The sequence below is a fragment of the Dreissena polymorpha genome, chromosome 5, assembly GCF_020536995.1.
Source record: "Dreissena polymorpha isolate Duluth1 chromosome 5, UMN_Dpol_1.0, whole genome shotgun sequence".
Taxonomy (NCBI): Eukaryota; Metazoa; Mollusca; class Bivalvia; order Myida; family Dreissenidae; genus Dreissena; species Dreissena polymorpha.
The window spans coordinates 60,222,491-60,237,532 of NC_068359.1; the positions used below are offsets into that span (position 1 = coordinate 60,222,491).

Sequence of the window (15,042 nt, forward strand, 5' to 3'; positions counted from 1 at the left end):
GATAATTCGTAATTATTTTCCTACAATAACCGACGCATTCGTCTTTTTTGTAAGTGTTCATGTGTCGTATGAATCGATATCGCTGCAGAAATTTCAAATGAACCGTTAAACTAAATTTAGATTCACATCGTACATGCATGATATATATGCTGGCGAATTCGGCTGTACAGCCTTTTTCGATTTCAGAATTAAATATCTGGCTTATTTAGCATTTTTCGACACATGTTCTTCTTAACTTTTATTTTAGTTTATATTGAAATATATGTATAATAAGTTTTTTACACATTTTATATTTATTACTAAATATTTGACAAGATCGTATATACCCGCTTTAATGTTTTATGATAAGCAGTAAATACAGAAAAATACAATCAAAGTGATGAGTGTGAAACTGTCTGATCTGCTTAACATGTTTATGTGAGATGCAACAGTTCAACTATAAACCTTCTAGGAATACATTTCTCCCTTCAGAGCTAGAAAGTGCCAAGCTTGTTTGGAACATATTCCATGAACATCTTCTAGCTCTTAAGGGACAGACTTATAAAATACCTATCATATATATTGACTCATAACAAACATCTGATGAAAATACTGTTCACTGAAATCCCAACAGGCCTCGAAGCAAACCTGCAGAAGAAAGCTGATAAGCCCTCTTTGGCTTTCAATGAAAAATATAGCCAATAGCAATTAATTCAAAATAAAAACAAGTAATAATTATATAATTTTAAACGTGTCTAGGACTGGTTAAGCCTCAGCTGTCCTCCTCCGCCTCATTGAGCCACGTGAAGAACTGCACGACCTGTTTAAGGGCTGTCCCCTTGCCCTCAGGTTCCTCGTCACTCCTCTCCCATTGCATAAACGCGTCCTCCGAAATGACGTCGTCGTCGTAAAGAATGTCAAACATGCCGCGCAGTAGACCTGCAACAATGGACATGTGTGATCAGTCTTCACTCCCTTGTCTTTGCAAAAGCAATCGTATAAAATACAATTTTTTTTGCACATGAATATTGATGATGCACAACAGACAAAAGGCTATAACAAAGCTCACCATGAGCACGTTGTGATGTTAAGGACCAGTACATACCCTGTGGGTGTTCTAGAGGCAATGGTACATAACCTGTGGATGTTCTAGAGGCAATGGTACATAACCTGTGGGTGTTCTAGAGGCAATGGTACATACCCTCTGGGTGTTCTAGATGGAATGGTACATACCCTCTGGGTGTTCAAGGCATGTGATATAAGGGACCAGTACGTACCATATAGGTGTTCGAGACATGTGATATAAGGGACCAGTAAATACCCTGTAAGTGTTCTAGAGACCTGTACGTACCGTGGGTGTTCTAGAGAGACCGGTACGTACCTTATGGGTGTTCGAGAAGTGTGATATAAGGGACCATTCGTACCCTGTGGGTGTTCTAGAAGGAATGGTACGTACCCTGTGGGTGTTCGAGACGTGTGATGAGCACCTGCAGCGCGTACAGTGCCTGCAGTTCAAACTCGGGCTGGTGGTCCAGGTACTTCTGCAGCAGGTCGTTACGGGCACTCAGGTCTTTGGGCTCCAACTTCTCCTTGCCCTTATCACCTGAAACCAAAGCACCAAAAGCTTACAGAAACAGCATGACCTTATTTGATATTCTGGGAAAACTGGGCTTAATGCATGTGCATAGTGTCGTCCCAAATTAGCCTGTGGAGTCCGCACAGGCTAATCAGGGACGACACTTTCCGCCTAAACTTGATTTTCGATAAGGAGAGACTTCCTTGAAACTTAAAATACCATAAAAGCAGAAAGTGTCATCCCTGACTGCACAGGCTAATCTAGGACGACACTTTACGCAAATGCATTAAGCCCAGTTTTCTCAGAATGCGGCTCATTTATTGATAGTTTGAATGAAAATAGCGGGGGATGAGCTGGGAGGAGAAAGGGTTCGATGGCTAGATTGCTGGTCAAAATACAAATTTATATCAAATGGTTATTTATATAGAAACCAATTCCAAACACAGTTACCCCAGATATTCATATTTATACTTCAAGAGGCCATTTAGACTTTAAGGACTTCTTTGCTTTGAAGTGATATTGTGGGCATCTAACAATTTATAGGTGTCTATCGCAACCGTTGTTTATTTTTGGTGTTTTCACTTCATATACACTTATATTTGTTAATGCAGCATCAACATACTACAACAATATACCGGAAAGAGAAAAATAATGCATTTGAATATCAACCGTACTTTCGTTCGACAACTGATCATGCATGTAAGATTTGAACGTAAATTTAGTATTAGTGCAGATTGGTTTATACGAAACAAAGACACAATTTTGTTTTACGGATCATTTCGGCTTACAGGACTGGGTGGGTCACGTAAGAATATCAAATATAAAATATATTTTTATAAACAACTGGTAGCAAGATGAGTTGCAGATAATTGGTCAGTAACCACATTTTAACTAACTCTTTTGACCTGTTAATTCTTTTCAGCTCAATCAACAGTGCAAAATGCCCATAATATCACTTTAATCAGTTCTTATAAATGAATTATGGACAAAAATAAATCTTTAGAAAGCTCATTAATCCTTTCGCCCTCAGAAGCAAAGTGAAAATGGCTATATGTAACCACCATAAAACCAGATCCACTTGCAGGCTGTTCAGATTTCATGCTGTTTGTTCCTCATAAATATCTCATGTTTGGAAATGAAGCGTTTAAAACTTGAATCTATTAAGAAAGGTTGTCGTTGTTATTCTAAGCCACTACAAACCTGTTAAATTGTATATTATATTAGTGGTAAATGATTAAAAACAAGAGCATCGCCTTGCGGGTGCAGACCGCTCATCTATTTTCTTTTTAAAGGTGAAGGGACTCTTATTTTCAATCACAAAGGAGGGAGGGGTGGAGTGAAGAGCGGTGCATTGTGTGGGGGTGTGGATATTTATTACATTTTCTTCCAAAAATGCGAAAAAAAGGAAAAAAAAAATCGGGGTGGGGGGGGGGAGGGTGGGGGGGGGGGGGTGGGGGGGGGGGATTCTTGGGTGCGATGGTTGGACGGTATTTCAAACATAAAATAATCAAAATAGTTTTGTTTTTTAAACCGTTTAAAAAAAAAATTGGGGAGGGGGGTGGGGTGGGGGGGGGGGGGTATAGTGTGAGGGTGTGGTGGTCATTTGTGAGATGATCTTAAAAAAAAAAAAAAAAAAAAAAAAAAAAAAATAGGGGGGGGGGAGGGGCACGGGTAGATTGTTTTGGGAGGAGTCTATTGTGGTATGTCAGGTAAGAGTAGTTTTGTCAAAGTATCAATCAAATCTAATCATAAATAAAGAAGTTATGGCAATTTTAGAGAAATTTAATAATTTGACCTTGAGAGTCAAGGTCATTCAAAGGTCAAGGTAAAATTCAACTTGCCAGGTACAGTAACCTCATGATAGCATGAAAGTATTTGAAGTTTGAAAGCAATAGCCTTGATACTTAAGAAGTAAAGTGGATCGAAACACAAAATTTAACCATATATTCAAAGTTACTAAGTAAAAAAAGGGCCATAATTCCGTAAAAATGACATCCAGAGTTATGCAACTTGTCCTTTTACTGTACCCTTATGATAGTTTGCGAGTGTTCCAAGTATGATAGCAATATCTATGATACTTTAGGGGTAAAGTGGACCAAAACACAAAACTTAACCAAACTTTCAATTGTCTAAGTATAAAGGGCCCATAATTCCGTCCAAATGCCAGTCAGAGTTACATAACTTTGCCTGCACAGTCCCCTTACGGTAGTTAGTAAGTGTTGCAAGTATGAAAGCAATAGCTTTGATACTTAAGGAATAAAATGGACCTTAACACAAAACTTAACCAAAATTTTCAATTTTCTAAGTATAAAAAGGGCACATAATTCTGTCAAAATGCACGCCAGAGTTATCTAACTTTGCGTGCCCAGTCCCCTCATGATAGTTAGTAAGTGTACCAAGTTTGAATGCAATAGCATTGATACTTTCTGAGAAAAGTGGACCTAAACGCAAAACTTAACCGGACGCCGACGCCGACGCCAAGGTGATGACAATAGCTCATAATTTTTTTTCAAAAAATAGATGAGCTAAAAATGCTTATTTAATTGCAACCACTCACCTTTAATTGCACTGGTACACACAGCAGTCATGAGCGCCCGGATGAACTTCTTGGACTTAATTGTCGGCTCGTCCACATTAGACTCTATCCAATCAAACACAGCCTCATTATTGAGCCGTTTGTCTACAATGAGCTCGTGTAGTCTCTCGGAGATCTGGACGATTGGAAGACCTGTGGTTGGCGTGGAGGGGGCGCTGTCACCTCCCTTTGTGAACTCTAGTCCCTGAATGGAGGTAAAACATGGCTATGTCATGAAGAGAAAATATATATGAGCTATACTCTGTGACAAAGGGGTTTAATGCATGTGAGTAAAGTGTCATCTCAGATTAGCCTAAGCAGTCTGCACAGGCTAATTGGGGACAACACTTTCAGCCTAAACTGGATTTTTGCAACAAGATACTTTCTTTAAACAGAAATTATCAAAACAGCTGAAAGTGTCAGCCCTGATTAGCCGGTACAGTATAATCTGGGACCACACTTTACTCACATGCATCAGACCCTCTTTTAACAGAGCAAGGCTCATATACAGGGGTGTGATTTCAGAACCACCTTAAGGGGTGGGGAAAGGGGGGAATTCCCTATGCCCCTAACAAGGTTCAACTTAGCTCTTCATTTGTATACAGATCAACCAAAATTTACAAGGGTTGTTTGTAGAACATGCATGCCCCCCATATGGGCTCTCCGTTGTAGTGACAGCCATTGTGCAAGTATGTTTTGACACTGTGACCGCGACCTTTGACCTAGTTACCTGAAAATCAATAGGGGCCATCTGCCAGTCATGATCAATGTACCTATGAAGTTTCATGATCCTACTCATAAGCATTCTTGAGTTATCATCCGGAAACCATTTTACTATTTCGGGTCACCGTGACCTTGACCTTTGACCTAGTGACCTGAAAATCAATAGGGGTCATCTGCGAGTCATGATCAATCTTCCTTTTAAGTTTCATGATCCTAGGAATAAGCGTTCTTAAGTTATCATCCGGAAACCATTTTACTATTACGGGTCACAGTGAACTTAACCTTTGACCTAGTGACCTCAAAATCGATAGGGGTCATCTGCGAGTCATGATCGATCCTAGGAATAAGCGTTCTTTAGTTATCATCCTGAAACCATTTTACTTTAATGGGTCACCGTGAACTTAACCTTTGACCTAGTGACCTCAAAATCGATAGGGGTCATCTGCGAGTCATGATCAATGTACCTATGAAGTTTCATGATCCTAGGCATAAGCGTTCTTGAGTTATCATCCGGAAACCATTTTACTATTTCGGGTCACCATGACCTCGACCTTTGACCTAATGACCTCAAAATCAATATCTGCGAGTCATGATCAATCAGACCTGTTTACCTACCGATTGCTTCTCAGTAGTATGGAGGGCATCTCTCAGTAGTTTTGGGCTGTTGTCAATAGTTTTAAACTTTTCAATCATTTTGAGCATTAAAACACAATGACTGGGTCACATATCAGTTTAACGGTACATAAAGCATTAGATGAATTTAGTTGCTAATAATTAAATCTGTTAAGTGATTTTTTTGCTTTGATTTGTTACAGCCTGTGCCATTTGGATTGGGAAAATTAGCGCGATAAACCATGAAATTGGGAGACATTAAGCATTATACATATGATTATAAGTAACAGAATTAAAATTGTCTTTAAAGGGGCCTTTTCACAGATTTTGGCATTTTTTTAACTTATTCATTAAATGCTTTATATTGATAAATGTGAACATTGGATCATAAAAGCCCCAGTAAAAAATCATGAAAAAAAATTAAAAAAGGAAAAGAACATTGCCCGGAGCAGGTTTCGAAACCAGTGACCCCTGGAGTCCTGCCAGAGTTCTGAAGTAAAAACGCTTTAGCCTACTGAGCTATTCCGCCGAGTACACATTATTGACGTATTTTATACCTTATATAAGCAATCTTCGTAGTTTCACAAAATTTAACGACAAAAACAGAACTCTCCAAATTATTCAATCGTTTCGCGTTGCAACGCTTTATAATTTTTAGGTTTTAAAATCGTCAAAAGATGCATATAATGGCTATATTAGAGCATTGTTAATGTTCAGTATTACTGTTTCCTCACAAATATCATAACTTAAACGAAAACTTACGAATCTGAAACAACGTTTTTCAATTTTGTCAATTTACCAAAGCGTGAAAAGTTCCCTTTAAGTGCATGTTTGACAGCATTTTATATTATAAAGTACTGCTTCAATGTCTTCTTACAATGAAGACAATATTTAGTTAATACCATCCACATGCATATTAAACTTGCAATAATCTATAGATTCTTAAATACACCATTTGATCATAAGCTCTTTAAGAATAGCTATTGATTTAATTCAGTATTTTTTTAAATTAAATATCATAAGGGGAAAACTAACAAATATTGACAAGCATCCTTTAGTGTTCTTGTTGTGTTAATGATGTATTAAATGGAGTTAAAATAATATATTTCATTTGTTTACCTTTCAATATTTTGCACTTGACAACCTCAGTTCAATGTTATTTCATTAAACTGTACAGCGTAACAAACATAATAAAGCAGAATAAGCATATGAATCTGATTATACACAGATCCACTAACATTTAATCAATTCATGTTTGTCTCTTTCCATTTTCAAACGATACTCATCTTATTATAATAAATGCTTTAACTTTGTGAGTAGACAATTTTCCAACACTCGTTTCCGTGACGCACATTCACTGTGCAGATTTCTGATAAATATTTTTTTAATCTCAAACATAGTATGTTGCGTTAATTGACACACCCATTACATTATTCCCTAATGACCGTATGATATCCTTTTTTAATTTGAATGGTATTTATTATTTTCGCTGTTAATCGCAATTTCTCGTCTGTTTGTCGCCATCTTGGACGTGTGTAAAAACAGGCGTGCTCAATCCTGATACATCGACTATCGTCAGTATTCTTCGCAATAGAGAGAGAGATGTGTATACTGGATAGCAACGTAAAATCGTATATATTCGGCTAAATTTGCAAACCAAAACGCAAGTCAGTTGTCGTTCGGTGACGACTCGACAAGCTCGATCAGCACTTGTTCCTCGGGAGGCTTGAATTTCAACGTTTTTTACTAGGCAAGAGCCAAAATGATTATGATTGGTACATTACCCATTAAGACCGAAATTAAGCGAAAGTACGATTAAAAACTGAAATTTGACCATTTTGATCGATGGATCCATACAGTACAAATCCATACTGCGTAGTTTAGCCAAATAATCCGTAGTAACTACGGCGAATCCGTAGAAGTAAACAGGTCTGATCAATGAACCTATGAAGTATCATGATCGTAGCCATTAGCGTTCTTGAGTTATCATCCGGAAACCATTTTACTATATCAGGTAACCATGACCTTGACCTTTGATATAGTGACCTGAAAATCAATAGGGGTCAACTGCGAATCATGATCAATCTACCTATCAAGTTTCATGATCCTAGCATAAGCATCCTTGAGTAATCATCCGGAAACCATTTTACTATTTCGCGTCACCGTGACCTTGACCTTTGACCTAGTGACCTGACAATCAATAGGGGTCATCTGCCAGCCATTATGGTGGACGGACCGACCGACAGACTGACATGTGCAAAGCAATATACCCCCTCTTCTTCGAAGGGGGGCAAAATAAATATTTAAAATATTATTTGACATTGAAAATGCTGAAGGAAATCTCCTCAATGATAAGAAATCACATTCCTGTATATATGCATCTTGTTCTGGGAAAACTGGGCTTAATGCATGTGCGTTCAGTATGGTCTCTGATGAGCCTGTGTAGTCGGGGACGACACTAACTGTCTCAATTTGGTTCTTGTTTACAAGAGACTTCCTTAAAACAAAAAAATCCATAAAAGCGGAAAAGTGTCATAATTAGCTGAGAGGAGACATCAAAGCCCATTATTATTACTGTATTACTTATTTGAGTCTATTTCCTGGGAACAAACAAGAACCTGGTGCGTAACAAGAGACCTGGTCATAATGGATGGAGCTCCAGTTATCTAGATCACATCGGCATTACATACAATACATCAAAGCAACCTATTGAATAACCCTGTACCATTTGACACATTTGTAGTCCCTTTGAAAGTTACATTTAATTAAAGACCTTTCTTACTCAATTCAAGTTTTACAGGCTTCATTTACAACCCTTATTTACAGATGATCAGCAAACAGCAAAAAAACCTGAACAGCCTTGCGAGTTACTCGCAGGCTGTTCTGGTTTTATGCTGGTTGCAAAAGCCATTTTCACTTTGCTTCTTATGGGGGAAAGGGATAAATGCAAATGTACCTTGTCTTGCAGGAATTGCTCTATCTGATTCCTGGGAACGAAGTCAGACCAGGTGAGACCAGACGAGGTCCACAGACCAGCAACCTTCTTGTGGCCCTGAAAACAAATAGAACAGTCAGAAAACTAGGGTAAACTTGTCTACCAAAGATCTCATTCAGGAGAAAGGGAACGTTCAATTAAGGAATCATAACATATATAAAGATTCAATATGTATGGAATCCAGAATATTCAATTTACTTGACAGTAAGGGAAACACAAGGAAAAGTCACAAGTGAACAAGAAACTTACTGAACATTGTTCAGTAATTCAGTAATTATTATTTTAACTAATATCTCTACAAAGGTCAAGACATAAAGTTAAATGTATCGAGTCAGTAGCTGACTATCACAGTCGAGATGTGATTGCAACAAATGCTCCTGATCAAATATTGATGTATGCACCCTATGTCATTGCCTGGCAGAACATTGGCCAGCCAACTGGCTTAAATAGTGCAGAATAGATGATAATAATAGAACTGAGCCTTTTTTCTCACATTTCAATGTGTTTGCCTGCATGAACAAATACAATTCTTACATACAGACAGTGCCCCAGATAATTATTTGGGAAATAGGGTTTTCACCCATTGATTTTGAAAAATAGGGTGATTTCGTTCTTGAAATAGGGTGAACTTAAGTCATAAAAGTGCATACCTTATAATCATTTATGCTTTACATCTGTTGAAGCTGCACACTTGTATTGATTTAATAAAACTGTAAACTATTATAATTAACTTTAATAAACAGATGTTTCATAACATCTTTAACCCTTGAAACAGTCCATAATATAAACTCTAAACTTAAAAAAAATGTTAGCACGAATGATTTGGCATTTATTGGCTCTTGCTTTCTTGGTTCAAAAAGTTTGCGATCGACTGATATTTTGGCGCAACAATCGCAGTCGTCTTTCGACCTCTCTTAGACATTTTTATTTCGCATTGTAGTAGAAACTGAAAGAACAGACGCTTTACAAATACATGCACAATGAGTGATGGATTAAATCAGATTGAAAACGCATGTATGTCGTCATAAACGCTTTAATTAAGCTATGAAATCTAGTCTGCAGAGCCTTTAAATAATAATTAACTGATTTCCTGCTCCGTCATCCAGGCGCTTTCTGAATAAAAGCGTCGCCGCGTTACGAAAATAATTCCAAAGAGAAAATACCGAAAATGAGCAAAGCATTTTCGATCGAAGCTATTGTACGTATCAAATTTGATGAATTTGCGTAAAAGTCAAATTGGTTGCGTTTTCAATACGCATGATATTGTATTTCTTTGCGTTTTTAAACATTTTAATAGGGTGAAAGACGCAGATACGCAGCTTATCTGGGGCACTGCATACAGACAAAGAATCTACAGCCTCTGGAAAATTTAGTTGAAAGTTCAATACACAGAACATTGATCAGGGATGATCATAAAGACTTATTTATTTTGCAAGCAGGTTCAAGTCATTTGAATATTGTATATTGAGTCAGAGGCATACAGACGCAGTAGAGATGTGACTGCTACATCCACTTCTGATCCCATATTGATGTATGCACTGTATGTCATAGCCTGACAGTACATATGCCAGCCAACTGGCTTAAATACAGCAGAATAAATCATGTCTTTAGAACTTAGCCCCCTTTTTTTGACATTCTCATTCACTTTTCTGCATGAACAAATTGCATTCTTATACACAGAAAATTCATCAGCAACATCGTGTTAATTGAGTTTTAAAATATTTTCACTGGTTAGTGATAAGGACCATAGAGACTTATTTTGCATGCAGTTTTGTGTAATTACAGTTTCGTGTCATTATGATGATCATGTACAAGACAATGTATTGAGTCAATAGCATACAGACACAATGGAGACGTGACAGTTACATATGCATCTGATCCCATATTGATGTATGCACCCTATGTCATTGCCTGGCGGTACATATGCAAGCAAACTGGCTTAGTGCAGAATCCAGGAAAAGACTAGTACAAGCAAGGAAGGAAGCCATATTTTCTAAACTTTTCATACGCTTGATTGCCAAATGTTTACCTGTTAAAATTGCCTACCTCTCTATGACTAGCATCATGAAGTATCTCAGCCAGAAGCACGCCAGCCTTGTTGGTCTGTGACAGCGGCCCCACAGCAGTCTTCAGGAAGGACAGGGGCACGCTGCTGTCCTGTATCATGGGGCTGATCATCTCGCCATAGTACTGCCAGATCTTGGGAATGTCGATCTCAAGGTCCTCTGCAAACTCCAGCACCTCCAACAGCCTGTAGATGTCAGAAAGGGAATAATAATCTAAATGATTATGATTGAGCAATTATGCAATCACCACAATGGTCGCAGCTGTATTTGAATGTCAAGAAAACGCTCGGCTGCGGGTGCAGTTTTGAATAAATGAGTTTCTCTGAAAACAGCCAAGCTAAAAACTGGAGCCGAGACCCACCTACATTCCATTGGAATCCACCTTATAAAGGAGCATGTTATAATGGATTTAAGCGTGTTATAATGGATTTACTGTGTATTACTCAAATACACACTTTCAACACTTTGTTGCGTTTTGGAAAATCAAACAAAAGATAATACCTTTCTTGGAAGATTTCAAAGGTTTTATTTTCAACTATAAGATATTGATGAGCAGCAAACGGCATAAAACCTGAACAGCTCTCCACTTACTTGCAGGCTGTTTTGGCTTAATGCTTGTTCATTCCATAATACTCTACATATTTTTCAAGGAAGGTCACTCCCTAAAGGATTATTCAGCACAAGGAAGGAGGAGTTTTCCCCCTACATTGAACAGACTGATAAACAACAATCCTTTAGTGAACGACTTCTCACCCGCTGATGTAGCTATCCACAGAGATGATCTGCTGTTTGACCAGCCCATGCAGCAGGAAGCCCGTCTGCTTGCGAGACTGCGAAGAGCGCTCCAGCACGTGGTTCATGGCCGAGCTCACAAAGTGGCGGTGGTTGGCCTCTGCAATCTCCTTAACACAGTCTTGTGCCTCCTGCGAGTCAACACAAACCAACAACTCATCATCCAATTCATTGTAGAATACTTATCAAGTTTAAGGTGATGTTCATGCCAAAATCCAAAACATTATTACCTGGACATATTAGGCAGGATTAACCCTTAACCCCTGAGATACGTATTTTGACACATTTGTAGTCCCATAGAAAGTTACATTCAATTAAATACCTTTCTTACTAGATTCCAATTTTAAAGGTTTCAGTTCCAACCCTTACATACTGATGAGCAGAAAAAAGCATGAAACCTAAACAGACTGTGAGTTACTTGCAGGCTGTTCTGGTTTTATGCTGGTTGCAAATGCCATTTTCACTTTGCTTCTTATGAGGGGAAGGGTTAAGTGGAAGTGAAACAAAGAAATCCACTTGCCTTAGCCCCTTATATATATCACAAAGTTATGCCTTTGGCAGGACAGTTTTGCACCCATGGACAGACACACCCCGTGACTGCTTAATACAGCCTTCTATGCAGGGCAAGCATAATAACTACGCGTGATCAAAAGGTTCCAAATACAGAGAACTCACTTTTTTCTCATAAATTACAATATTTGGGCTGATGGCTGAATGAAGCCAATAAAAATTGAATCTAGAAATAAAGTTTTAATATTAAATTTGATTTTCTAAGCGACTACAAATGCCTCATCAAATTGTGTGTCAGTGTGTCAAGGGGTTAACACAACTTGCCCCCACCTTTTAACTTTAGAAAAGAAGAATATTTAGGTTAACGTTAACCAGGTGTCTAGTCAGTAGCTGACTATCACAGTCGAGATGTGATTGCAACAAATGCTCCTGATCATGTGTTGATGTATGCACCCTATGTCATTGCCTGGCAGAACATTGGCCAGCCAACTGGCTTAAATAGTGCAGAATAAATAATGTCTTTAGTGATAAGCCACAACCATTCCCTCACCTTAACATAGTGTATCTGGATGTACTGGCAAATATCGCCTTCATTTTTGTCTCCATGTTCATAATTAACTGATAAATTAACCAGAGAAATGTCATACATTAATAATGGGTTTGGCTGAATCTATAGGAATAGAAGGAACTACAGAAAAGAAGGATATTTGTGGATTGGTGCAATAACAGTGTCATACAAGTTAACACAATCAAGCCCACACCTTCACATTGTGAATCTGGAAGGACTCAACAAGATTAAAAAAATATAAATATAGTTTAGGCTGAAAGTGTTGTCACTGATTAGCCTGTGAAGACTGCACAGGCTAATCTGGGATGACAACGCACATGCATTACCCAACTAGCCCTCACCTTGACATCATGTATCTGGAAGTACTCATTACCCAACCTAGCCCTCACCTTGACATCATGTATCTGGAAGTACTCATTACCCAACCTAGCCCTCACCTTGACATCATGTATCTGGAAGTACTCATTACCCAACCTAGCCCTCACCTTGACATCATGTATCTGGAAGTACTCATTACCCAACCTAGCCCTCACCTTGACATCATGTATCTGGAAGTACTCATTACCCAACCTAGCCCTCACCTTGACATCATGTATCTGGAAATACTCGTCAAGTATTGCCTTGGTCTTCTTCTCCATCTCATCATGTGGGAGCACCTTGGCGTTGTTGCTAGGGACGACAGCAGGCGGGGGCGTTACTGTGGTGGGGCGTGGCTCGGCGGAGGAGCCTCTACCCCTGCCCCGCCCCTCTCGGCTCACATACTCCTCCTGGTGCTGGTTGGCTACAATTGCCCTGGTAACGGAGAGCAGACAGGTCACATATCGGAAAATGTGGGCTTTTAAGTACCTTGGCCCGTTTTTACAAAACTCTTTAGGGAAAGGAAATTCCTAAGGTTCCTTAAGTATCTTGCTGCCTGAATTATAGATATTTGAATATGTATATGTTTTAAACATGTGAATATTAATACAGTGACTTACGTTTTGACCTTTTTTTGGCAAGCAGAACACATCAGATTTCTTGCAAAAAAACTTGACCTGAAATTATCCCTCAAGTTTTCCCTAAAAAGCTTTGTCAATATCGGCCCGGAACTATCAATGCATGCATCAGAATTCTCAATCACAGCATTAAACAAGACTATTGTCAAGCAACATAAGTCCCCTACCGGCTCCACCATTGTCAGAAATTTCACCATCTTCAGAATATTTTTTTTTAAACATATTTGTTGCCATAGCAACCAGAATTTTGACGTAGGAGCAAAATGAAATGACGCGCATAATGTCCATTTTACAGAGGGTCAAAACATTAAATTAAGGAATCCTTCATTAAAGGCTTTCTAAACATCGATAACACAAGAAAAATATTAAAGGAGTGCTAAAATGAATCTCTCTCTGACGAAGACTATTCCTAACATCACTTTCCCTGGGAACTCAACAATGCTGTTCATCTGTATCAGAAACGAGGAATTCATTATGTCGACACAGAAATCCGACCAAGAATAATCATCATCTACAGATGTGTTTCAGTTTGTTGGTTTCATTATGGGTCTTCATAGCTGATAATAGTAAGTCAAATCCTAATAATGTTAACACATTAATGTAGCAACGCTCCCTTACTTGGTAGCAGCTACAGCCTTCTCGCGCTCCTGCTCCTGTGACAGCTGCATACTGAGGTTGGGTCGACCGAAGCCTCCGCGGCTCCCCCTGGAGTCCCCTCGAGCAGGGCTGCTACCTCCCACACGACGACTAGAGTCCTCCTCAGGCTTGCTGAGTGCAGAGAACCTGCACAAAGGAAATGAGTCTTGATATGTGAAAAGGGGTTTTAATGCATGTGTGTAAAGTGTCATCCCAGAATAGTCTGTTCAGTCCACACATTACTTAATTTTTAAGTATTTATTAGCAATAAAGCAAACAAAAACAGTCTTACTACACGATTTTTCGCAAGCTACAGGACCCCGGCCGCATTCAGTCAATTCAGGAAAAAAAAAAGATGTCACTTGAGTGCTCACCTGTTAGCGGGTGCTGTGTTCTGCTGCTGTTTCTCCTTCTCCATGGAAGCACGTCCACCAGCTGTGCCCCCAGTACTGCCCCTGCCCCAGCCTGCAAACCTGCCAGCACCTCCCCCGGGCCCCAGCTGTATACTGTCATCCACATTTTGCTGAAAGAACGGCAATTTTTACCAATGAAAATACAGTAGTTGCTCAAACTTCAACAACCAGTTAATCTAACAGTTGTTTTTTTTTTGGATAAATTATTTATGTGACCTAATGTTTAACCTTTTAAATCATGTGTTAATTGTAAATAAATTTGCATTCTTAAACAAATCAACATCATGTGACTAACCCGTGAGATCTTCATCTTGGATGGGTCGATGGATCGGTCCACTTTGAGGGGGGTACGCTGGGCCCCCACCATGTTCCAGCCATCAGAGCCAGCCTGGCCTCCCATCTGACCACTCGGCGGTCCTCGACGACCTACAATAATGTGTTCATGTAGCTTTAATTCAATTAATTATACTACAAATTGTATGGTAAGTTAACAGGTTAATTTGCTGGTATATCATACATTTTCTTTTAAAAATCGATTGCAGATTTTGCAACAGTATAGCTATATTAAACAACAAGAAAAGAGTAGGTCAGTGCGTGACATG

General features: G+C 38.9%; 1 protein-coding gene across 5 annotated transcripts in view; it reads right to left on the minus strand.

The window, feature by feature from the left end:
* Window positions 1–335: 335 nt before the first annotated feature.
* LOC127831003 (eukaryotic translation initiation factor 4 gamma 3-like) overlaps window positions 336–15,042 on the minus strand; it is an 85,446-nt gene continuing 70,739 nt past the window's right edge. For all 5 annotated transcript variants that reach the window (XM_052355975.1, XM_052355976.1, XM_052355977.1 and 2 more), the window contains 10 exons: window positions 14,736–14,866; window positions 14,402–14,550; window positions 14,010–14,174; window positions 12,978–13,188; window positions 11,280–11,449; window positions 10,507–10,711; window positions 8,422–8,517; window positions 4,113–4,335; window positions 1,436–1,582; window positions 336–918 (listed from right to left, as the gene is read on the minus strand). In XM_052355975.1, the coding sequence (XP_052211935.1) occupies window positions 752–918; window positions 1,436–1,582; window positions 4,113–4,335; window positions 8,422–8,517; window positions 10,507–10,711; window positions 11,280–11,449; window positions 12,978–13,188; window positions 14,010–14,174; window positions 14,402–14,550; window positions 14,736–14,866 (1,664 nt within the window). In that variant the 3' untranslated portion in view covers window positions 336–751. The remainder of the gene's footprint in view (window positions 919–1,435; window positions 1,583–4,112; window positions 4,336–8,421; window positions 8,518–10,506; window positions 10,712–11,279; window positions 11,450–12,977; window positions 13,189–14,009; window positions 14,175–14,401; window positions 14,551–14,735; window positions 14,867–15,042) is intronic.